This window comes from Hemitrygon akajei, unplaced genomic scaffold, assembly GCF_048418815.1.
Source record: "Hemitrygon akajei unplaced genomic scaffold, sHemAka1.3 Scf000039, whole genome shotgun sequence".
NCBI classification, from domain to species: domain Eukaryota; kingdom Metazoa; phylum Chordata; class Chondrichthyes; order Myliobatiformes; family Dasyatidae; genus Hemitrygon; species Hemitrygon akajei.
The window spans coordinates 1,102,611-1,128,994 of NW_027331925.1; the positions used below are offsets into that span (position 1 = coordinate 1,102,611).

At 46.0% G+C, this 26,384-nt stretch overlaps 1 protein-coding gene across 1 annotated transcript in view; it reads left to right on the forward strand.

The window, feature by feature from the left end:
* LOC140720257 (E3 ubiquitin-protein ligase TRIM39-like) overlaps nucleotides 1–26,384 on the forward strand; it is a 151,020-nt gene that overhangs the window by 110,519 nt on the left and 14,117 nt on the right. Inside the window, exon 6 of the mRNA XM_073035127.1 lies at nucleotides 24,590–25,098. Coding sequence (XP_072891228.1) covers nucleotides 24,590–25,098 — 509 coding nt within the window. The remainder of the gene's footprint in view (nucleotides 1–24,589; nucleotides 25,099–26,384) is intronic.

Genomic DNA, 26,384 nt, shown 5'->3' on the forward strand with positions numbered 1-26,384 from the left:
GGCAAAGGTAATGTCGCAGTCGTTATGGGGAATTTCAACATGCAGGTGGACTGGGAGAATCTGGTTGGTGCTGGACCCCAGGATAGGGAGTTTGTAGAGTGCCTACGGGATGCATTCTTGGAACAGCTTGTACGAGAGCCGACCAGGGAGAAGGCTATTCTGGATTTAGTGTTATGTAATGAACAGGATTTGATAAGCGATCTTGAAGTAAAGGAGCCATTAGGAGGTAGTGATCATAATATGATGTTTTTGTCTGCAATTTTAGAAGGATAAGGGCAGCTCGGAGGTGTCAGTGTTGCAGTTGAACAAAAGAGACTATGGGGCCATGAGAGAGGAGCTGGCCAAAGTTAACTGAACGGATATCCTAGCAGAAAAGACAGTGGAAAAGCAATGGCAGGTATTCTTGGGAATAATGCACAAGGTGCAAAATCAGTTCATCTCCCGGAGAAGGAGCCACAGTGGTTGACAAAGGAAGTCAGAGATTGCATAGCATTAAAAAAAAAGGAAGTATGACAGCTAAGGTGAGTGGGAGGACAGATGATTGGGAAATTTTTAAAGAACAACAGAACTTAACTAAAAAGGCAATACGGGGAGAAAAAAATGAGGTACGAACGCAAGCTAGCCAGGAATATAAAGGAAGATAGCAATAACTTTTTTAGGTATGTGAAGAGAAAGAAGATAGTTAAGAACAATGTTGGGCCCTTGAAGAATGAATTGGGTGAAATTGTTATGGGAAACAGAGAAATGGCAGAAGAATTTAATAAGTAATTTAGATCTGTCTTCACTAAGGAAGACGCAAGCAATCTCCCAGATGTATGGATGGGCCAAGGACATAGGCTAACAGAGGAAATGAAACAAATTGGCATTAGGAAGGAAACGGTGATGAGTAGACTGATGGGACTGAAGGCTGACAAATCCCCAGGTCCAGATGGTCTGCATCCTAGGGTACTAAAGGAGGTAGCCCTGGAAATTGCGGATGCATTGCCAATCATTTTCCAACGTTCCTTAGATTCAGGAGCAGTTCCTGAGGATTGGAGAAAGGCTCATGTTATCCCACTTTTTAAGAAATGAGGGAGGGAGAAAACAGAGAACACTCGACCTGTCAGCCTAACATCAGGAGTGGGGAAGATTCTAGGAAGGAGGCAGGGTGTAGAGATGTGAATGTGGATGAACCGTATGCGGGATTTGCTGTAGAAATATTTGATTCAGCAGGTAGTTGTATAAAACAGATTATGGTTTACAACGCTTGTGGAAAACTTTCTACTGAGTTCTGAGAAAGTATAATTTGTTCTCGCTCACGAAGAGTTGTCTGCTGCTGAGATTTTAACGCAGTTCACTGAGGGTTTGTTTGCGGAATGATGGTAACGGTTTGATTAAAGAACAGTTTTTCAACTTGTGTGTCTGAATGGGAAAGAGATTTAATATTCACAGTAGTTCTAGAACTGTTGCAGAATATTGACGAAGATGTGTATTTTTCCAATGAAAGGTTATGTCACGTTATTCACCAAACTGCGATGGAAGTGATTCCCATTAAAAACAGAATTAATAGGAGAAAGGATGTACCACTGTGGACCGAGGAGTGTGCAGAGACGATAAGGGAGTGGGACAAGGTGTTTAGGAAAGTGAAGAAGTATCAGTGTCCCAGTTATCTTATTAAGTATAAAAGGGCAGAAGCCGTGGTGAGGAAAGTGGTGAAGATTGCGAAAAAGTTTTTCTGGGGACATACTGTAACAATATTGCAGGGGATTGGTAGGTCAGACGTCACCATGACAGGATGATACATGTTATTGTTTGGTCAGATAAATGGGGATGCAGGCATATTTCGAGGTTTGCCAGTGAATCTAGTGGTGCGGACGGGTTTGGCGGAGCATCCAGCTTTGCGGATGTTCTCAGCTTTAGGGGTATGTCAGCGAATGTGTGAGTGCACAAGGATTTCGTGGTGTCGGATGCTTTGGGGTGGACACTGATTTGAAGGTTCAATGAGGGTTTTCTGGAGAGCACTGATTTCTGGGTGCAGACTGATTTGCACATAGTTGGATGTGTTGGCGGATTTGGGGGTGAACAATAACCGGGGCATCTGGAGGGGTGTCGAATCTCGAGGTATTTCCGTTTATCCATACTTTAATAATAAATGCAATATCAACGTTCACCTGTGTTCTTGCTACGTTTTAAATGGAGACGAAATTTCTTGTGAACTGTTTGAAATGACTCTTTCTCTGAGACAATCTAATGTGCATGAGGGGGTGCCTCCTGATTTGGAGCTGCGACAGGTCTCAAAGTTATTCCATTTCTACATACATTACTAATAAATGCAATTTGAATTATGCCCTTTGTTATTGTCTCTTTTATTGTTCAGGCAGCCATTTTGTGAAGAGTTTGAAGTGTGCAGTTTGCGGAGACAGATGAGAAGGGACTAAACCAAGGGGATACAGTGAATGGGAGATGGACACGTGTATAGTCCGGCAGGGTCAGGCAGAGACAGTCAGTCTACCCACAGACAGACACACACTGACACACACTGAGAGACGAACACACACACACACACACACACACACACACACACACACACACACACACACACACACACACACACACACACACACACACACTTTCTTATCGACCTCTCCAGCTGTCAACCATGTTGTTTGAAACACTGAGGGTGAGATGATTAAAACATACTCCCCCACACTAGATTGGTGAATTTGTTGCCATGAGTTATGGTTAGGGATGGGTCCTGGACGAACCATCAAATATTCTGTCTGTGACTGAGTCACTGAAGTCGTTAGAGGGTGTCATGTACATGAAATCGTTTGTTCATCACTAGAGACGTACTGTTTTGGGAATCCCTCTCGGTAGGGCCCCCAAACAACAGTTTATACGACTCAGGATAATATTAACAGTACGAGTGTGTGTGTGTGTGTGTGTGTGTGTGTGTGTGTGTGTGTGTGTGTGTGTGTGTGTGTGTGTGTGTGTGTGTGTGTGTGTGTGTTTGAAGTGTATATTTACAATGGAAGCACATTTAATTGATAAGATAACTCGGACGGTTCAGTCACCTGCGTTGGGACAAATTAGCTCCCAATGGTCTTCATATTAATTGAATAGTTTAATCGCCATCTGTCACAGCGGGAATTTCACCTGTCTGATGTAATCGATTTGTAAATAATTTAAAATTTTTATTTTTAAATCTGTTGAAATCTGTCCCTATGGAGTCACTGAATTGTATTAAAACCCCGAGGCATGAGCTGCCTCAGCATTTCATTCCGAGAGATCGCGTGTAACACAGGGGGGCCAAATCACTGGACAGAGAAAATGTCTGCATTGTTGGATATGTACATGAGAGTGCAGAAAATGTTGTACGTGTTCATTTCCGTTGTTGGAGTTCTCGGTGAGTGAGCAGAGGGATTCATGTTTGGAATTTCTGTTTGTTAACCGGTGTGAACCTATTGATGATCATTTTACAATCTTCCAACTTGATGATCATTGTACAAATATGCGTCAGAGATATCGATCCTGTCAATTCGACTTTCCGATTTTTCATATTCAATGACAAAGGGAACTAAACCTCTCTCTCTCCTCTAACTCACGGGATCAACTCAAACGCTGTTCTGGCCTTTAATGACACCTTGTCCAGATTTGCCCCAGTGCTGAGGACAGGTATCTCTCCGAGAAGGTGTGACTGGAGGGGGGTGGGGTTCATTGTCAGGTTCACTGTCTTTGATTTATAGATCAAAGAGAGCCCCTGGTGCTGTGCTTCGCGTCTTCCTGTGGAGTCTGTCACAATCGTATCCCGCTGCCTTTTGGTCAATAATTTGGTCTGATCACCCGATCCGGTGTCCAGGGATCTGCTCTCGAGTGTTATCGAATTGATCTGCGGTGTAGAATTAATCCGTTATCTGAGCCACTCACTCTCTGTTTGCTAAGACTGTTTCCAGTGTTTTCTGTGTGTTTCTCCCCTCTGTATCTCATCTTGGAAACATCAGATGCTGAGTTCCCACAGACCTGGTCAGTCACGGTTAAGTCAGTGAAACCGGCTCCATTAGCGACTGGAATCGGGATCAGCAGCGATCGTTGTTGTTCATTCAGCTCGTTTATATCGCCGACGATTGCCCACACATTGCTTTATCTCCGCACTGTTGAAAACAGTTCAGTGATAGTGTGACCCGTCTGGTGCTAGATTAGCAGCCGTTCACAGACATCTTTAGCTGCAACTCGATCCGATGTTAATTCCCGGAGAATGTTTTCAGTAATGCCCAGTGTCTGTTCCCTCTCTCCAGTGAATGTAGTGGCGATTGTGATCCTGTCCCGGGGAAAGTGCGGCCTCTCTACCTGCACCACTCGCTACCTGGTGGCCATGGCAGCGGCGGATCTTCTGACCGTTGTCATCGGTGTGATTTTGTTTCGAATCAGAGTGTATTACTTCCCGCGGAATTTTCTGGACATCACCCCTGTGTGCAGTGTTATCGATGTACTGAGCTACACGGCCACACAGTGTTCTGTCTGGTTCACCGTCGCTTTCACCTTTGACCGGTTTGTCGCCATTTGCTGCCAGAAACTGAAAACAAAATATTGCACCGGGAAAACTGCGGCTGTGGTTCTAACAGCAACCGGTGTACTGTTCTGTCTGAAAAACCTTCCCCGATACTTCACACGGGAACCCAGGATAATAATCGACAATATACCTTGGTTCTGTGATCTCAGTGACAATGTCTTCACTGACCCCAGGTGGGTAGGATATGACTGGCTCGATACGGTTTTAACTCCGTTCCTCCCTTTCGCTGGGATCCTGCTCGTCAACGCTCTGACAGTCAGACACATTTTAGTGGCCAGTCGGGTCCGTAAGGGGCTGAAGGGTCAGAGCAAGGGGGAGAACCGCAGTGACCCGGAGATGGAGAGCAGGAGGAGGTCTGTGATTTTACTCTTCACCCTCTCCGGCAGCTTCATCCTCCTGTGGATGACATATGTTGTAAATGTCATATATTATCAGCTCTCAGGAAAAGGATTCGAATTCAATGGTTCTGAATGGATCTTTTTCTACGTTGGGTATTTCCTGATGGATTTCAGCTGCTGCACGAACACATTTATTTACGCGCTGACTCAGTCGAAATTCAGGGAGCAGGTGATCAGCGCGGTGCAATATCCGGTCACCTCGGTGCTTCAGTTCATTAATAAAGCCGCGACCTGAGCACAAGCCAAAGGTGGTTGCAGTGAGGGTTCCAGCTCCTCACATTCACCCCCTGATCACCCAGGTGTTATTCCCGGCAGGTTGTCGCATCGACCGGCAGCTCTGGGACATTAGGATAGTCTGTGTTTTGTGAGGGGCAAAGCGCCGTCCTGGAGACTCAGTACCGCATTGGACCTGCCAGATGTCAGTCAAAGACATACCGCGGAACGCTGTCCAGCCATTGGTCTGTGCATATGTCCATCTATTCCCTTTGTGGCCCATCAACCTTACAGCCCACAAAATGGCGGGGATCTTGTCGAATGCTGGTTGTCTAATTCAATGTCAATCACACTACTCTCCGCCTTCCCCTTGAATGATTTGCTAATATAATTCGAAATGGGGCGGGGTTTGGTTAAAAGGCGTTTGACAGATCAAATTAAAGTCGGATTCCCGCCACTAACTGGACTGGAGTGTGGTGCAGAGAATTAGAAAATAAAACCTTCACTACTTCTTTTTTGAATAAAATTCTTTCCCTTCTTGTTTTACTCCGTTCCCCCATAAAGATAACAATTATGCATCCTGCAGTGGTGTTTCCTTTATGCTCATTTTCCCAACAGTCTTGCTATAATTCTCAATCCCACCAACCCCTTAGCTTCTGATTTGCCGGGTGGAAGGTCTTCATCCACCGCTGGAATTGTAACACGTTTTGTAACTCAACCTCTCCGTGCAGGTTGAGACCCATAAGAAGACACATAAACTCATAAGAAGTGGGCCAATGTGTTTCCCACAGTAAATCTGACCGACCGCTAGAATAAACTGTTTTAAGACTCATCAAAACCGAAAAGACATCTGAATAAATTACAACCTCCACCCAGTGTAAGCCTAAAATGATGGCAACAAATGCTACTCTATATACTGATATAATGGTTAGTAAGTTGTTTCTTTGTCGTTACCTGTAATTAAGGCACAGAAACAGCCAGAGGAACATCTCAGTTGTTATCTTTTGATTCTTCTGCAACAGTTAATATATCATAATAGCTTTCCAAAATACACTGATGAACCAACAGACTCTCGGACACTGCAGAATTCTCAACTTATTAAGTTCTGTGATCTAAAATCAGCTGGTCAGAGGCCGAACAAGATGTGGTTTCAGAAAACGTGACTTTGGGGAACATTGCGTAATCCCACAATCCCATCTTCCCAGCGGAATAAGATCCCAGCCACCTAAACTTGAAAACACTCTTCGTGTGATGTTGCCAACCGTCCTCGAACACAACTTCAACAGGATGGTAATTTATTTGTCCCGTCTAATGAATCCAGTTTGTTAATATCAACTGCAATCTCCGCAATTATACTTGGCTCATTTCAACCAGTAAAGCTGAAACAGGGGACCACCTCATTGCGCCAGAACACTTCCGAACACTTTAAAATTGAAGATGACGCTGATCTACATGTCACACAATCAGAATCAAGAACAGATCCAATTAAACAAATGAACATGGTCCGCAATGATATTCATGTAGCTCCCCGGAATACCCATATAGACAATTGAAAATGTTTAATGTTTTTTTTCTGATATGGCGCTTCCATGCCAGCTGATTATCCATCCACATGCCTGGAAATCTTACCGCTGTCACGTCTTGAAGAGTTTGACCATATCATTTCAAATCAACTGCATGCCTATTAATCACATTTATAAAACACAGAACTTGTTCATGAGCGACTGAAAGCTTAAATTCTCATATATTTGCCGACTGTTCAAAATTATTAGCTGCTAATTGGATCCAATATACAGTATAATTGCAATTTACGCCTCTAAGCCATAGAGCTCCATCATCTGCATATAGTGATTTACACACCTCAGACCCTGTCTCAGAGAGAATATCATTAATCATAACATTAGATAATAAAGGGTTACAAATACGGAGTTGTGGGTTCCCACCCGTACCAGCACCGACCGTCCAAATATAAAACTCAGAGATAGTCTCGCAGTCTCCTGCTCAATCCTCATTTCCATAAAGCCATAAGACATGGAAGCAGAGTCAGGCCATCCGGCCCATCGAGTCTGCTCCACCATTCACTCATGGTTGATCCTTTCTTTCCGTCCTCCTCAACCCCAGCTACCGGCCTTCTCCCCTGAACCTTTGATGCCATGTCCAATCAAGAAACTATCAATGTCTGCCTGAAATGCACCCAACGCCGTGGGCTCTGCAGCTGCAAGTGGCAAGAAATTCCACAAATTCACCACCCTTTGTCTGAAAGATTCTCCGCATCTCTGTTTTGAAACGACGCCCCTCTCCCTTGAGGCTATGCCCTCTTATCCCACCATGGGAAACATCCTTTCCATAATTCAATCCAAAATCCTTCCAGACTCCGCCTCCCGCTACGGACATGTAAGACTTAGTTGCTTATTGTCCGCCTTTAATCTCTCCCTTTTCCGATTTAAGCTTTGAAATCCTATCTTTATTCAGTCGAATTTGTATCACAATAGTTATAATTATGGCTATTTCGAAGAGGACCAGACGAAATCCCAACCCCTCTAACGGAAAATCTAAACAAAGCTGACGAGTTCTCGGAAGAACCCCCTTGGGTCAAGAGATTGGAATCTCGAATCACCGGTATCTGCACTGAAATAACTCAACTAAAAGAGAAATTTGAAGAAAAAATTGACTCTCTGAGCCTCGATCTTAAAGAAGTTAATCGAAATGCGGCTGACCTTTCTTCTCGTTCGGGAAAAGCTCAACAACGGATCGTGGATTTGGAAGCTCGATCGCGTCGGAATAATATTCGAATTGTTGGATTAAAAGAGAAATCAGAATCTACCGACACACTGGATTATTTTGATAAAATGTTTCAGTCTTTATTTCCGGAGGTTTGGTCGCAACCCCCGGAATTGAATCGGCTCACAGAACAGGTGCTTAAAAATCTTTGGATGAAGGTAAAAACAGGCATGTCGTTGTGCGTTTTCTCCGTCTTAGAGACCAGGACCGCATCATTAAACTTGCAAGAAAACAAAGATTATTTCAATTTCAAGGTTCAGAAGTTCGTTTTTTTCCAAGATTTTCCACGTGAAATTGTTATTGAATTTGACTCTTCTATGAAATTAGCTTTTTTAAAAAAGCTCTTTCCATTATTACAATAGCCAGCCAAATTAAGGCTTTTTGTTAAAAATTCTGGAGTTCGTATTTTTGATGATCCAGCCGAAGCATTGCGTTTTATTAACTCTTTGACTGACGAGTCCGATGGCGAATCTGAAGTTTGAATCATTTATAATAATTTGACTGTCTCGTGGTGTAAAGCGATGAAATTGGAAGATTTGATGGTAATAGAAAGTTTTTACCTTAAAATATATTCTTAGCTTCGAAAAAGACTGGTTCGGATGGTTTTAACCTTCGAAGATATAGCGGGAGGACTGTTGAAAGACTGTAGATGATTCTGAACTATCTAGTTTTTTTTTCTCTGCAGCATTTAAATGAACCAACTGTTTTTTTTTTGTTCTGTATGCTTTTTTAAAGTTTTTTTGTTAAGTAGTTGTTTGGATTTCTTTACGTTTTAAAGAAAGACTGGATATTTCAAAGATGGTGATTGTTTTTCCTTTTGTGCAAATATTTCAACCACGACGAGTCTGAAACCTGAAGTTTGAATGATTTATAATGGCTTGATTGTCTCGCGGTGTAAAGACTGATAATACAGGAAGATCTGGTGTCACAGAAAGTTTTTAGCTTAAAATACTTTTTTATTTCTGAAAACGACTGGTTTGGACGGTTTTAACCTCAGAAGATGCTCCTCAGACAGGATGAAGAGGTCAATACTCCCCAATGCCATTAGGCTTTACAATTCAACTGCCAGGACTTAAGAACTTTTTTTAAAGCTATTATTAATGCTTTTTGAGTTAGTGATTTAGATGCATATCATATTATTACTGAGTTAAGTATTGTATGTAATGAGTTTTTGCTACAACAAGTGTATGGGACATTGGAAAAAATGTTGGATTTCCCCATGGGGATGAATAAAGTATCTATCTATCTATCTATCTAAGATATAGTGGGAGAACTGTTGATAGGCTGTAGTTAAGTTTGTACTATCTAGAACCTTTTTTTTCTTTTTGCAGCATTTAAATGAATTAATTGTTTGTTTTTATTCCATATGCTTTATTGAAGATCTTTTAAGTAATTATTTGGTTTTTCTTATGTTTTAAAGATAGATTGGATACTTTAAAGATGGCGATTGTTTTTCTTTTGTGCAAATATTTCAAGAATTGTTTTGGATGTGTTTTTCTTCCCTTATCTAATACTATGAAGGTTACTTTCAAATTGAAGGTCGTTTTGTTTTATAGGAAAAACACTACCCTTTCAAGTTAACTATACTGAGATATATGTCGACTGTAATGAGATTTATGTCCGGGAGAGGGAGACAGGGATTACAGCAACGATGCTTTTCCTGGAGCTTGCGTCGATAGATATCGACTTTTTTTCTGGGCTTTGTAATTTGGTTGTTTTTTTTTCTTCTTTTTTTACCCCCATTATTGGAAACCCCGGATTATTTTTATTGTTGTTCATCTCAGCCATTTTCGATCCCTTTATTCTGAAAATATTTTAACTAAAATCATCTCTATGAATCAAACGGGCTTTATTAAAGGCCGTTCTCCACTTCCCCCACCACCACTCTGCAATCCACTCTCTCTCAGATCCCATCGTCAGCTCCCGGGCCCTCTGAGGCTCCATCTTCCTCTCACCTCAACCCTTCCCTCGCCACTGACACTACCAGACTCCCTCCCCCCTCTGATCCCGTCTCTCATCCGTGCCGGGTCTTTACCATTCCCTCCGAACTTCAACTCTCTGAGGCACAGCGCTCTGTCCTCAGTAAGGGCCTCAGCTTTATCCCTCTTCACCCACACCTCAGCGAGTTCCGCGTACGCCATGACGCTGAACTCATCTTCCGCCGGCTCCGTCTCCGAGCTTATTTATTTGGCAAGGACTCTCCTACCCCCACCAATGACCCCTTCTCCCGTCTTCAACCCTCCTCCTTTTCATGGACACCCCGCTCTGGTCTTCTGCCTGCTCTGGATCTCTTTATTGCTAATCGCCGACGGGATATCAACCGTTTTGACTGCACCACACCCTGTTCCAAATCCAACCTAACTCCTTCCGAAAGCTCTGCTCTCCACTCCCTCCGCACCAGTCCCAACCTCACTGTAAGACCCTCTGATAAGAGGGGAGCTGTTGCTGTCTGGCGTACTGACCTCTACCTGGCCGAAGTACAGCGACAACTCTCCGATACCTCCTCTTTTTTACCCCTTGATCATGAGCCCACTAAGGAACACCAGGTCACTGTCTCCTAAACCATCGCCAACCTTATCAGCTCTGGGGAACTCCCAACCACTGCCATCAACCTCATAGTTCCCACACCCCGAACTTCCCGTTTCTACCTCCTACCCAAGGTCCACAAACCTGCCTGTCCAGGTAGACCTATTGTCTCAGCTTGCTCCTGCCCCACCGAACTCATTTCTGCACACCTTATAGATGATTCTACATTCCCCCTTGTTAAATCTCTTCCCATCTATGTTCGTGACACTTCTCACGCTTTGAATTTTTTCAATGATTTTAAGTTCCCTGGATCCCATCGCCTTATTTTCACCATGGACGTCCAGTCCCTATACACCTCCATCCTCCACCCGGACGGCCTCAAAGCTCTTCGCTTCTTTTTGGATTCCAGACCTAACCAATTCCCCTCTACCACCACTCTCCTCCGTCCAGCGGAATTAGTTCTTTCTCTCAATAATTTCTCCTTTGGTTCCTCCCAGTTCCTCCAAACCAAGGGTGTAGCCATGACCACCCGCATGGGTCCCAGTTATGCCTGCCTTTTTGTTGGCTTTGTGGAACAGCCTATGTTTCAAGTCTATACGGGTATCCGTCCCCCTCTTTTCCTTCGCTACATCGACGACTGCATTGGCGCTGCCTCCTGCACGCATGCTGAGCTCGTTGACTTCATTAACTTTGCCTTCAACTTTCACCCTGCCCTCAAATTTACCTGGTCCATTTCCGACACATCCCTTCATTTTTTGATCTTTCTGTCTCCATCTCTGGAGACGGCCTATCTACTGATATCTACTATAAGCCTACAGACTCTCACAGCTACCTGGACTATTCCTCTTCCCGCCCTGCCTCTTGCAAAAATGTTATCCCCTTCTCACAATTCCTCCGTCTCCGCCGCATCTGATTTTCATTCCAGGACGAAGGAGATGTCTTCCTTTTTTAAACAAAGGGGCTTCCCTTCTTCCACCATCAACTCTGTTCTGAAACGCATCTCTCCCATTTCCCGCACATCTGCCCTCACCCCATCCGCCCTCCATCCCACTCGGGATAGGGATCCCCTTGTCCTCACCTACCATCCCACCAGCCTCCAGATCCAACGTATAATTCTCCGTAACTTCCGCCACCTCCAACGGGATCCCACTACCAAGCACATATTTCCCTCCTCCCTCTTTCTGCTTTCCGCAGGGTTCGCTCCCTACGCGTTGTACTCGTCCCCCACCCCCCATCCCTTCCCACCGATTTCCCTCCTGGCACTTATCCTTGCAAGCGGAACAAGTGCCTCACCTGCCCTTACACTTCCTCCCTCACCACCATTCAGGGTCCCAGACAGTCCTTCCAGGTGAGGCAACACTTCACCTGTGAGTCGGCTGGTGTGGTATACTGCGTCTGGTGCTCCCAGTGTGGCCTTTTATATATTGGTGAGACCCGACGCAGACTGGGAGACCATTTCGGTGAACACATATGCTCTGTCCGCCTGAGAAAGCAGGATCTCACAGTGGCCGCACATTTTAATTCCATGTCCCATTCCCATTCTGATATGTCTATCCATGGCCTCCTCTACTGTCAAGATGAAGCCACACTCAGGTTGGAGGAACAACACCTTTTATACCAGCTGGGTAGCCTCCAACCTCATGGCATGAGCATTGAGTTCTCTAACTTCCGTTAATGCCCCTCCTCCCCTTCTTACCCCATCCCTGATATATTTAGTTTTTTTTTTCTCATCAGTCCATCACTCTGCCTGTTCTCCATCTCCCTCTGGTGCTCCCCTCCCACTTTCTTTCTCCCTAGGCCTCCCGTCCCATGATCCTTTCCCTTCTCTACCTCTGTATCCCTTTTGCCAATCACCTGTCTGGCTCTCAGCTTCCCCCCATCCCCTCCGGTCTTCTCCCATCATTTCGCATTTTCCCCTCCCCTCCTACTTTCAAATCTCTTACTATCTTCCATTTCAGTTAGTCCTGACGAAGGGTCTCGGCCCGAAACGTCGACAGTGCTTCTCCTTATAGATGCTGCCTGACCTGCTGTGTTCCACCAGCATTTTGTTTGCGTTGATTAATTTTCTAGCATCTGCAGATTTCCTCGTGTTTGCATACTATTGGGTTTCGCTTTGCAGGAAGTAAACCCTGTCAGAGCTGCTGTACATCCGATGTCGCCTCCATTCTCGTTCGAAATAGTCTCTTCTCGCTTTAAGTAGCCCTGCGCAAGTCATACCCGGTTTGTTGGTACAGACCTGTCTCGGCGGATTTGAATGCCACAGATTTAGGCTTCAGCAGACGATATAACTCATGGTGCATCCACAGCTTTTGGTTTGGGAATGTACAGCCAGTCTTTGCTCTTTGCACGTTGAACTTTGTTCTTCCTGTTGTTTCATGCGGAGGAAGATATTTTGTGAACTGTTTGAAATGATTCTTGTCCTGGGATAAACTGTTGTGCATGTAGGGATGCCCTCGGCTTTGGGGGATGCACAAAGATTAGGGGATGGGCATGGCGAGTATGGATTGAATTAGAATTTCATTGTCGAGGCAGCCATTTTCTGAACTCTGACACGATTCTGCTTCTGAGATAATCTAAAGTTCATTTGGAGTGTCAGCGGATTTGGGGTGCCCACTGAAATGTGGATAGCGCACATTTAGGGATTTGGGGTTGCACACGGAAACAGGGTGTATTCTCCAATATGACGTTGCGCACTGATTCGCGAATTGTGCAAACTTAGGGCTGTGTCGTCCAATATGGAGGTTCACATGTGGCTGTACACGGATATTGAGTGACACACAGAATTGGATGTATAGGCCGATCTGGAGTGGGGATTTTTAATACTGAGACCGGCATTTCGGGAACTGTTTGAAATAATTCGTGCTCTGAGGGTTATGTTTGCGGGGGATGTCAGCATGTGTGGGTGCGCACTGAGTTGGTGATTGAGCTATGGATTGGTGGTTTGTAGGCACATGACTTTGGGGGATGCATATGGATTTGGGGGTGTGCGCAGAATAAGGGATTGTGTCGTCGAACATGAGGGCTCTCCACTCAGCCTTAGATCTCTCGGACAATAACAATACACAAGTCAGGCTGCTGATTACAGCTCAGCGTTCAACACAATCAGACCCTCAATTGTAATCAACAAGCTCCAAATCCTGGGTCTCTGTACCTCCTTCTGCAACTGGATCCTCACCAGGAGACCACAGTCTGTGTGGATCAGAAATAACATCTCCTCCTTGCTGACAATCAACACCGGCACACCTCAACGATGCGTGCTCAGCCCACTGCTCTACTCTCTCTACACCATGTCTGTGTGTATAGGCTCATCTATAAACTTGCCGAAGACACAACTATTGTTGCTGGAATTTCAGACGGTGACGAGGAGGAGTACCGGAGTGAGATAGATCAGCAAGTTGAGTGGTGTCGCAGCAACAACCTTGCACTCAGCATCACGAAGACAAAGGAATTGATTGTGGATTCAGGAAGGGGAAGTCGAGGGAACACACACCAGTCCTCATCGTGGGATCAGAAGTGAAAAGGGTGAGCAGTTTCCATTTCCTGCCTGTCAACATCTCTGAGGAACTATCCTGGGCCCAACATATTGATGCAGTTACAATGAAGGCACAACATCGGCTATATTTCATTCGGAGATTGAGGGGAATCGGTCTGTCACTAAAGACACTTGCAAATTTCTACAGATGTACCGTGGAGAGCATTCTAACTGGTTGCATCACTGCCTGGTGTGGAGAGGCCACTGCACAGGATATGAAAATGCTGCAGAAAATTGTACTCAGCCAGCTCCTTCATGGGCACTGGACTCCACAGCATCCAGGACACATTCAAAAGATGATGCCACAAAAGGTGGCATCCATCATTAAGGACCCCCATCACCCAGGACATGACCTCTTCTCATTGCTACCATCAAGGAGGATGTACAGGACCCTGGAGACACACTCACTGGTTCAGGAACAGCTTCTTCCCCACCATCAGATTTCTGAATGGACAATGAGGCGATACACACTTACTCAGGATTTTCCCTCCCTTTTTGCACTACATTTTAAATATAATTTTATAAATACTTACTGTAATTTGTGTTTTTTATTTCTAGCTATTGCAATATACTGCTGACAAATTTCACCACATACCCCAGTGATATTAAACCTGATACTGATACACAAACACACACAGCTGGGCTCAGACATACAACACTCCCACATTCCTCCCTTTGTGACACCCTGCTTGCTCCGTGGCCCCCGGTATGAAGCTCAAACTGTTGCAACACCTGCCCTTTAAATTCATGGCTGAGGCTGTGTTGTGTCTGTTCACTGTTTGAGCTCGATATTAAATGAAGAGCATTGAATGGGAAGGAAGGTTTGAATAGAAGAATAAAGATCTCCTCTGAAGGTATATGGGGTCCTGGTGAGAGCGTACATGGAACACTGTGCACAGGTCTGGTCTCCCTCCCGGAGTCAGCCTGTGGGATGAAGGGAATGAAGAGATTTCCCAGATTGAGTTAGGAGGTGAGGTAGTGTCCTCGGAGAGATTATACTGACCAGGCCTGTCTCAAAATTAGAGAAATAAAAGGCCGTCTGACTGAGACAGACACAGTCTCACAGGGTATTGACAGGTTAGAGGCAGGAATGATGTTTCCTTTGGCTGTGGTGAGGAATGGGGGTCACAAAATCCGAGTTCACCTCAGCACGACGGAGATGAGGAGAAATTTCCTCACCCAGAGGGCAGTGAATCTTTGGAATTTTCTCCAAAAGGTTTCTAAATTCGAAGGGCGAATTTTGGGGCTCAGCGATGCTGGGAACGTTGCGCTAAATTGGCGCTAAGGTCAAAGATCAGGTATGTTCCGAGTGAAATGCAGAACAGACGCAAAGGGCCGAATGGCCTACTCCAGTTTCTTACTTTTTAAAGTCCGAGTTTACCTTTGCGCCTGGTTCTCCCTTGACCTACAGCCTGTCCTTTTGCACAGGGGAGCGCTCACTGCGCCGGAGTTCCGTTGGCAGCCGCTGCGGGCCAGCTCCCGTATCCCAGCAGCAGGAGACAGGTCTGGGAGGAAACTCCGGACAATAGGCCCCGATCCAAGGCGGGGAAAGACCGGGCACCCCCTGTGTGGCTGAAACATCTCACGGAATCTCCGCGCGAATCTTCACCTCCGCCATCGGAAGGGTTCAAAACTCCGGCCGCTGTTGCAGCCTTAAAACGGGGAGCAGCTTCCAATCTCGGGTCTCTCACCCGGTCCGCTCGTTCCCGATTCCAAACTTCGGTCCGCTCAGCGTCCCGCCCACTGACACTCCTCAGCCAATGGAGGCAAGATTCTCCCAACGGTGGTCTCTGATTGGCTATGAGTGTGTCCGAGGGCGGGCTGCTGCCGAGAGCCGGAGATGTCAGTCACAGTTTGTTCTCAGAAACAAAGCAAGTTCCCCGAGGCTCAAAGTTCAAAGTAAATTTTATTATCGGAGTACATATACGTCGCCACATACAACTCCTACAAACATACAGAGCAAAGCTACAGAACGGTAACTATACCTGGATCACTGAAAGATCAATCAGAGTGCAGAAGACAACAAACTTCGCCAATGCAAATAAACAACGAGAACATGAAATAACCGCAGCGGCTGCCGATAGATGTCCGGTGCTCTCAGCGCTCCCTGTTCAATCTGACAGGACAAGAAACAGTGAGGCGCAAAGGTAAACTCGTGTTTCAGAAAATCAGAAATAGAGAAGGCGTGGCCATTCGGCCCCTTGCACCTCTTCTGCCCTTCACTCAGAACATGTTTGACTTTTGACCTCAGCACCACTTTCCTGCAACTTCCTATCACCGCTGAGCCCCAGGATATGTCTATTCAATTTAGAAACCTTGTGGAGATAATTGCAATGATTTACTGCACTCTGGGTGAGGAAATTTCTCCTCATCTCAGTCCTGCTGAGCTGACCTCGGATTCTGAGTCTGTGAGCGTTGGTTCCACTCCTTATGGGAAACATCATTCCAGCCCTTCCGCTGTAAATATCCTGTGAGATTGTGTTTCTCTAATTCTGAGACAGGAATGTGATCTGTCTCAGTCCAACCACCTCTTATTTCACTCATTTTGAGACAGCCCCAGTACGATGATTTGTTGTGGGAGCATCTCTATGGACAGCAGGTGAGTGCATTTATCCTGTGTTGTTCCACAGGCTGATGGCTGAGGGGTGTTAACTATTCTTGACCCTAGTGGGATGAGTCCTGAGGCTCTTGTACATTCTACCTGATTACAGCAGTGAGAAAAGAACCTGCCTGTGTGGTGAGCCTGATCATAGCCGCCTGTATCACCGTCCCCTCTGGCCTGCCCTATCCGGGACCAAAGGGATTGTGGACAGTAAATGTGGTACTCTGTCCAGTATCACTGTGATCCGTCCCCTCTGGCCTGCCCTATCCGGGACCAAAGGGATTGCGGAGAGTAAATGTGGTACTCTGTCGAGTATCACTGTGATCCGTCCCCTCTGGCCTACCCTATCCGGGACCAAAGGGATTGTGTAGAGTAAATGTGGTACTCTGTCGAGTATCACTGTGATCTGTACCCTCTGGCCTGCCCTATCCGGGAACAAAGGGATTGTGGAGAGTAAATGCGGTACTCTGTCGATTATCACTGTGATCTGTGCCCTTTGGCCTGCCTTATCCGGGACCAAGGTGATTGTGCAGAGTCAATGTGGTACTCTGTCGATTATTACTGTGATCCGTCCCCTCTGGCCTGCCCTATCCGGGACCAAAGGGATTGTGGAGAGTAAATGTGGTACTCTGTCGGGTATTACTGTGATCCGGGCTGCCTTCCTGCCTCTTATTATTCTTGTCTGTGATTGCAGTGCGACAATCTCTGGCCCAATGTCCTATCTTTCTACAAACCCCGTCTCTGTCCTTAGCCAAGTGTCCTCTTCATCTGCACCGTCTGCACGATCCCACCACACGTTCTGGGTTCTTCGTTGGGACCCGAACTCCATCTCATAACTACCGGTTCTCTGTGCACACTCTCGCTTTTCCCCAGTCACTTTAAAGAGTCACTTACTCCCTATTCATCAGAATTTATGTCACCCTGGGGCCAGGTCTGACACAGCGAATTGAGATTAGTTAACTTAAAGGAGTGGGCAGGCTTGGGTCTGAGACAGTTTAGAAAAGTCTGCACTGCCAGCTGGACATACTGATCTGTCCAGGGGTTTGCCGGCATTGGACTCTCACGTATCCTTAAAATGAGCTATAAAGTACGCAAGGGATTCTCCTTTTTTCTATAGTTATCGGGTAAATTCACCAAAATCCGCGTGCAGTCGGGCTGTCATTCAAATGGGATCCCTTACCTCAGCGACCCACCGTGCCATGGCTTGTATTACATCAGCCCCTCTGGTGGTTCCCGGTCACCTTCGGGCGTCTGCCTGAGAAAGGGGAACCCACTCCCTGTCCCTGTCCGAGAGGTTCCATATATAACACTGAGGAGTGGCACAAGTCCCCGGGCAGGGTCTGGAAAGGGGGACCCACTCCCTGTCCCTGTCCGAGAGGTTCAATATATAACCCTGAGGAGTGGCACAAGTCCCCGGGCAGTGTCTGGAAAGGGGAACCCACTCCCTGTCCCTGTCCGAGAGGTTGAATATATAACCCTGAGGAGTGGCACAAGTCCCCGGGCAGTGTCTGGAAAGGGGAACCCACTCCCTGTCCCTGTCCGAGAGGTTCCATATATAACCCTGAGGAGTGGCACAAGTCCCCGGGCAGGGTCTGGAAAGGGGAACCCACTCCCTGTCCCTGTCCGAGAGGTTCCATATATAACCCTGAGGAGTGGCACAAGTCCTCGGGCAGGGTCTGGAAACGGGAATCCACTCCCTGTCCCTGCCCGAGAGGTTCCATATATAACCCTGAGGAGTGGCACAAGTCCCCGGGCAGGGTCTGGAAAAGGGAACCCACTCCCTGTCCCTTCCCGAGAGGTTCCATATATAACCCTGAGGAGTGCAGGCAAGTCCCTGGGCAGGGTCTGGAAAGGGGAACCCACTCCCTGTCCCTGTCCGAGAGGTTCCATATATAACCCTGAGGAGTGGCACAAGTCCCCGGGCAGGGTCTGGAAAGGGGGACCCACTCCCTGTCCCTGTCCGAGAGGTTCAATATATAACCCTGAGGAGTGGCACAAGTCCCCGGGCAGTGTCTGGAAAGGGGAACCCACTCCCTGTCCCTGTCCGAGAGGTTGAATATATAACCCTGAGGAGTGGCACAAGTCCCCGGGCAGTGTCTGGAAAGGGGAACCCACTCCCTGTCCCTGTCCGAGAGGTTCCATATATAACCCTGAGGAGTGTCACAAGTCCCCGGGCAGGGTCTGGAAAGGGGAACCCACTCCCTGTCCCTGCCCGAGAGGTTCCATATATAACTCTGAGGAGTGGCACAAGTCCCCGGGCAGGGTCTGGAAAGGGGAACCCACTCCCGGTCCCTGTCCGAGAGGTTCCATATATAACCCTGAGGAGTGGCACAAGTCCCCGGGCAGGGTCTGGAAACGGGAATCCACTCCCTGTCCCTGCCCGAGAGGTTCCATATATAACCCTGAGGAGTGGCACAAGTCCCCGGGCAGGGTCTGGAAAAGGGAATCCACTCCCTGTCCCTTCCCGAGAGGTTCCATATATAACCCTGAGGAGTGCAGGCAAGTCCCTGGGCAGGGTCTGGAAAGGGGAACCCACTCCCTGTCCCTGTCCGAGAGGTTCCATATATAACCCTGAGGAGTGGCACAAGTCCCTGGGCTGGGTCTGGAAAGGGGAACCCACTCCCTTTTTCAATGAATTCAGGTAAAGCCCCTGGTCCGGACGGTTATACTGTTGAATGTTTAAAATCCTTTTCTTATATACTCACTCCTTGGCTTTGTAAAATTTTTAAAGATGCGTTAAATGTAGGTAAATAACCACAATCTTTTTATGATGCCTCCATTTCTCCAATTCTTAAAAGAGATAAAGACTCCACTGAATGTGCATCCTATCGGGCAATATCCTTGCTGAATACGGATTCTAAGATCTTTACCAAACTTTTAGCCACTTGATTAGAAAATGTATTGCCTCAAATTATCTCTGAGTATCAGACCAGATTTATTAAAAACTGTTATTCTTCTTTTAACATTAGAAAATTAATTAATATAATTTATACTTTTTCATCTAAAATACCAGAATGTCATTTCCTTAGATGCTGAAAAAGCGTTTGTTCGAGTTGAATGGCTATATTTATTTAATACGTTGCAGAATTTTTATATTAGTTGGGTAAGGGACTTATAAGTTATTATAATATGCTGATGATTTGTTACTGTACATATCTGACCCTGAGAGATCTATTCCTGCTATTTCATCCTTACTTGCTCAGTTTAGTAGCTTTTCTGGCTACAAACTGAATTTTAATAAGAGTGAATTATTTCCATTTAATATGCAAATTCCAATTTGTAAACACTTCCCATTAAAATTTGTCACAGATCATTTTACTTATTTGGGTATTAAAATTACCAAGAAACATAAGGGTTTATTTTACGTTAATTTTTTAATTTTAATTGAACAGATCAAGAAACTTGTTACCAGGTGCTCCCCATTATCTCTGTCATTAGTTGGTCGAATTAACACTATCAAGATGATAGTATTACCCAAATTTTTATATTTATTCCAAACATTACCAATTTTTATTCCTAGATCTTTTTTTGATATTACTGACTCCAAAATATCCTCGTATGTGTGGCAGAATAAAAATTGTAGACTAAGTAAAAAATATTTACAGAAGCCTAAGAAGGAAGGTGGTTTTGCTTTGCCAAACCTGAGATTTTACTATTGGGCAGTTAATATTCAATATTTAATATTTTGGACACAAGAATCAGTCATAGTACCTTGCCCACAATTGATAAATTTGGAGTATAAATCTGTACAAGACTTCTCATTGTTTTCTATTTTAGGATCTTCGCTTCCTTTTGCTGTATCTAAACCGAATAAACAAATAACTAATCCTATAGTTAAACATACATTAAGAATATGGTTTCAATTTCGTAACTTCTTTGGCTTGAATAATTGATACTTGCAAGTTAGAAATTTCTTGAATGTTAGTATTTTCTGATATTATGTCCAATGGACATTACAGAAAAAATTCTAGCTCTGAATCCTTGCCAGAAGGGTTAAGTAGCCATCATTTATCATATGATCATGAAAATACAGCCAGGAGTATCAGAAATAATTAAGAAGGAATGGGGAAAAGAACTTCACTGTCTTATACCCACAGAGCAGTGGGAGAAAATTTTACAATTAGTCAATTCTTCTTCTATTTGTGCTAAACATGCCTAATACAATTTAAGGTTGTTCATAGGGCTCACATGTCCAAGGATAAACTCCCTCGATTTTATTCTTATGTTAATCCAACCAGTGACAGATGTCATTCTGAAGTCGATTCATTGACCCACATGTTCTGGTCTTGCCCCTGTTTGCAAAATTATTGTTAATATATTTTTGGTATTATTTCAACAGTTCTGAATATCAAATTGCAACCGCATCCTATTACTGCAATTTTCGGTTTACCAATGGTGGATAATAGTCGTTTATCCCCCCTCAGCCCGGCGGATGATTGCATTTGTTACATTGATGGCTAGAAGATCTATCCTATTGAATTGGAAAGAAATTAATCCTCCAACTATATTTCAGTGGTTTTCTCAAACTATTTCTTGTTCGAGTTTTTAAAAAAATTCAAGTGTTGTCTTTGACCCTTCAGTTAATTATGAAGAAACTTGGAGACCATTTATTCAACATTTTCATATGAGCTAAACTGACTTTTCCTAAGCCTTACTTTTATTGTCCTTAATTATTTGGATGGAGGTGCGGAGTTATTGACGCTACTGTGTATAATTGATATAATGCAATGGCCCATGTCGGTTAGAATTTTTTCATTTTTTGGGGGTGATGGTTTCTTATTTTTTCAATTTTTTGTAACCACTATGAGTTTGGGAGGTTATTATCATCTATTTGTATTTATACCTTAACCTATTAATTATGTACTCTCAAGCTCTTTGTATTCATGTTTCATTTGTGTTTGTTTAAAATCAATAAAAAGATTTAAAAAGAAAGGACTATTCTGAGGAAAGGGTGGAATAGGCGCAACGGGCCGAATGGCCAGTCACTCTCCTGTTACTTATTTTCTGAAGCACGAGTTTACCTTTGCGCCTTGTTCTCCCTTGGTTTTCAGCCGTTCGGATTGCACAGGGGAGCGGTGAGAGCTCCGGAGATCCACCGGCAGCCGCTGCGGGGCAGCTCCCGTCTCCCAGCAGGAAGGGACGGGTCTGGGAGACAACTCCAGACAACAGGCCCCGATCCTCGGCGGGGAAAGGCCCGGCGCCCTCCGTGTCGCCGAAACATCTCACGGAATCGCCGCCGGTCTCTTCAGCTCTGCCTTCGAAAGGATTCACGACCCGCCGGTGGTGCAGCCGAAATCCGAGGCGCAGCTCCCGGTCTCCGACCTGACTCGGTCCCGTTTACAAACTCCGGCCTGGCCGGGCGCCTCAGCCTCCCGCCCACTGACACCGATCAGCCAATGGGAGCATCCTTCTCCCAACGGTGATCGCTGATTGGCTGTGTTTGTAAGAGGACGGGCTGCGGCTGGGAGCTGGAGGTGTCAGTCACAGTTTGTTCTCAGAATTAAAGGTAAATCCCCGAAACTCAAATTTCAAAGTAAATTTTATTATCCGAGTACAGATAAGTCACCACATACAGCCCCGAGAAGCATTTTCATGCGGACATACTTAGAAAAAATATAGAATAGTTAGCATAACAGAAGCAGGCAGTGAAAGATCAGCCAGAGTGCTGAAGGTAACAAACTGTGCAAAGGCAAATATGGAGAAACATCGATAAATAACAAGAAAATGAAATAACCGCAGCGGCTGCTGATGGATCTCCGGAGCTCTGACCGCTCCCCTGTGCAATCCGACAGGCCGAAGGCCAAGGGAGAACAAGGCGCAAAGGTAAACTCGTGATTTCGAAAATAAGAAACAGGAGCAGGCATTGTCATTCGGCCCGTTGCGCTGTTCTGCCCCTCACTCGGAACATGGCTGATCTTTGACCTCAGCGCCACTTTCCTGCAACGTTCCCAACATCGCCGAGCCCCTAAATATGTCTGATTAATTTAAAAAACGTGGAGAAAACTCCAAATATTCACCGCACTGTGTTGGGAAAATTTCTCCTCATCTCGGTCCTGCTGAGGTGAGCTCGGATTTTGATTCAGCGATCACTGGTTCCACTGCTCAGCCAGGAGAAACATCATTCCTGCCCCTACCCTGTAAATACCCTGTGAGACTGTGTCTGTCTCAATCAGGAAGCTTCTCCATGTGAACCTTGTGTTAATGAAATTGGTGACAGTTCTTTCAGACCAGCAGCTTTGACCACAAGAACACCAGACAGTGGTCAGCATGGGATGTGCTGGATGAACGCAGTGGAGTTCCCTTATCAGACCATCTGGCAGAATGCCTCCTCACCAGATCTCACCAACAGGCACCAAGACCTTACCTGTCTGGCGGCGAGAGGGTCCCTCCCAGTCTGATCCTTGCTGCATGCCCGGAGATCACTCCCACAGCGCGCTGCCCCGAGATTACTGCAGTGGAGACGAGAGGGCCCCTCCCAGTCTGATCCTTGCTGCATGCCCGGAGATCACTCCCACAGCGCGCTGCCCCGAGATTACTGCAGTGGAGACGAGACGGTCACTCACCTCTTTGCGGACTGTGGGCTGGCGGAGATCTGTGGAGAAAGATGCAAGGGCCTGTGCCACAGCAGCTGCGTGACAGAAGGCTCACTGATCCTCGGGCTGTTCCCAGGACGCGCAGGAAAACGGACAGCGAGTGCTGCCGGGGAACTCGGGGAAAGACCCCCGAAAATTGTTGGTCCGCCATCACATCGAGAAGTCCGGAGAGCATGAGAAAAGCTGGGAACCCCTGTCATTCCGGAATACTGCCGACTGGCACACTCTAGTCTGCAGGGACACCATTGAAATTACAGGGTTCCTCTACTACTGAGGGAGGGGCCGGGTTGGCTGAGGAAGCCTCTCAATTATTGTCGTAGTGAACCACCCCAGGGGGCGACAACAGCCCTATCGGTTTTAACGAATGTAAAAGAACACCAGATACCTCATAGACAACGAATCTATATTCATTGGGTAAAGGCGCTGCACGGTGTATCATTGTCAATATTTTATAGTGAATGAAGTTCATTTTGATAAAAGTAGCAACTTCTGGGCTTTGTCCAGACTGATGGAACCGGGTTTTCCATTGGAGCCGGGACGGACATGGGTTACGTTTCTTCACGAAGGGCTGTTGAAATCAGGACTTCACCGAAAATAATAATATTTTCCACCCTGTGACGTAGGATGTCCAGTCCTGTACTTTTTCCTGCAGCCACGGGTCGGTCATCATCACTGCATCTACCTCCTCACAGCACAAAATCCTCTCCACACACCCAGCTTCATGGCATGAACTCATTTAATAGTGACTACAAATCCTTACTTAACTACCGTTTTACGAACCAGCCAGACTCTCTTTAGACCTCCATAAAAATGAAAACGAACTGCTGGAGGAACTCAGCGAATCAGGCAGCATCTGTGGAGGGAAATGGAGAATCGACATTTCGGAATGAGACAGTCCAGATGAAGTCTGCAGTCTCTTGTGCCTCTCTTTTCAAAACTTGTCCCTTTCAGTCCCGCCTCAGACTCTTCTCTCCGGTTTCATTTCTGTTCTGCTTCTTCTTTAGCCCATCACACCTACTGGGACACAGGCCGTTAACAGCAGCTCTCCGAGGGTTGATCAGCCCTGTGGTATCTGTTTTCCCCACCCGACTTCAATCGCCTTCCAGGGGAAGGTCCTTCCGACCGCAGGGATAAGGCCTTTGGAGATTCAGTTGACGTTTCTGTTGCACTGCGTTTTCACGGGATGGGGTTGTTAACCTCATGCCCGACCCTCCTCCTTTTGCAGCCGGGCTTGGGCAGTCCATGGCCGAGTTTTCATTTCTGCTCCGACCTGCTTAATCTATTTCTGATCCCTCCCTGAAATAGTTAGCACAATTCCTTCGCACAGACAGCAACATAATTTCAGTGGCCAGAATTTCCACTGAACACATCCAGCAAAACCATGTTCATTCCCAGAGACTGCAGCGCGCGTGTTGGACAATCGCGGTACTGCAGGGGATCAGCAGCTCCCGGAAAGTGAAAGCATTCTGAATCAGGAAGTGCCGGGAGTTAACATGGCTTCGAAAAGAAAGGCCGAGAGTTGGATCGAGGAAGTAATTTGTCCCATCTGCCTGGATTTCTTCACCGATCCGGTGTCACTGGCGTGTGGACACAACTTCTGTCGCTCTTGTATCACACGGTATTGGGAAAGGGAGCAGAGAAACTCCTGCCCGGAATGTAGAGAGGTGTTTGCTGACCGCACCCTCAGGGTGAATCGGGCCTTAGCAAATCTGGCTGAAAAAGCTCGAAATCTAAACATGAACCCGAAAGGGAAGGAAAGTAAACGTCACTGCGAGGAACATGAGGAAGAACTGAAGCTGTTTTGTGAAACGGACAAGACACTGATCTGTGTGATCTGTGCAGTGGCGGAGGAACACAGAGAGCACCGCTTCAAGCCGATTAAAGAAGCTGTTAAAATCTACAAGGTAAAACTAACTTTAATTTGATACTCAATAGACAATAGGCAATAGACAATACTGCCTTCTGGGGCAGAGCATTCCACATATCCACCACTCTCTGTGTGAAAAAGTTTTTCCGCATCTCTGTTCTAAATGGCCTACTCCTTATTCTTAAAGTGTGGCCTCTAGTTCTGGACTCACCCATCAGCGGGAACATGCTTCCTGCCTCCAGCGTGGCCAATCCCTTAATAATCTTATATGTTTCAATCAGATCCCCTCTCATTCTCCTTAATTCCAGCGTATACAAGCCCAGTCGCCCCAATCTTTCAACATGACAGTCCCGCTCTTCCGGGAATTAACCTTGTGAACCTACGCTGCACTCCCTCAATAGCAAGAATGTCCTTCCTCAAATTTGGAGACCAAAACTGCACACAATACTCCAGTTGGGGTCTCACCAGGGTCCTGTACAGCTGCAGAAAGACTTCTTTACTCCTATTCTCAATACCTCTTGTTTTAAAGGCCAGCATGCCATTAGCTTTCTTCACTGCCTGCTGTACCTGCATGCTTGCTTTCATTGACTGATGTACAAGAACACCTAGATCTCGTTGTACTTCCACTTTTCCTAAATTGACTCCATTTAGATAGCAATTTGCCTTCCTGTTCTTGCCACCAAAGTGGATAACCTCACATTTATCCACCTTAAACTGCATCTGCCATACATTCGCCCACTCACCTTGCCTGTCCAAGTCACCCTGCATTCTCATAACATCCTCCTGACATTTCACACTGCCATCCAGCTTTGTGTCATCAGCATATTTGCTAATTTTACTTTTAATCCCTTCATCTAAATCATTAACGTATATTGCAAACAGCTGTGGTCCCAGCACTGAACCTTGCGGTACCCCACTGGTCACAGCCTGCCATTCCGAAAGGGACCCGTTAATCGCTACTCTTTGTTTCCTGTCAACCCATTTTCTCTTGTCCTTTTTACCATCATGTGAACCTCTAAAACGAACACACCATTCTCTGCAACTTCTGCCATCTCCAACAGGATTCCACCATCTATCCGTCCCACATTCCATCCCACACCCCACAACTCTCCGCTCTCTGTAGGAATCGCTCCCCGGACTGTATCGCCCTTATCCACTCGCTCCTCCCCACGGTTCCTCCTGGCACCGACACCTGAAAATGGGACAAGTGCCTCGTCTGATTCCTACACCTCTTCCCTCGTCACCATTCAGGGCTCCAAACAGCCCCAAATCCCTCCCCCCACCCCCCCCCCCCGTTACCCCCACGGTCGATTGTCCTCTGGC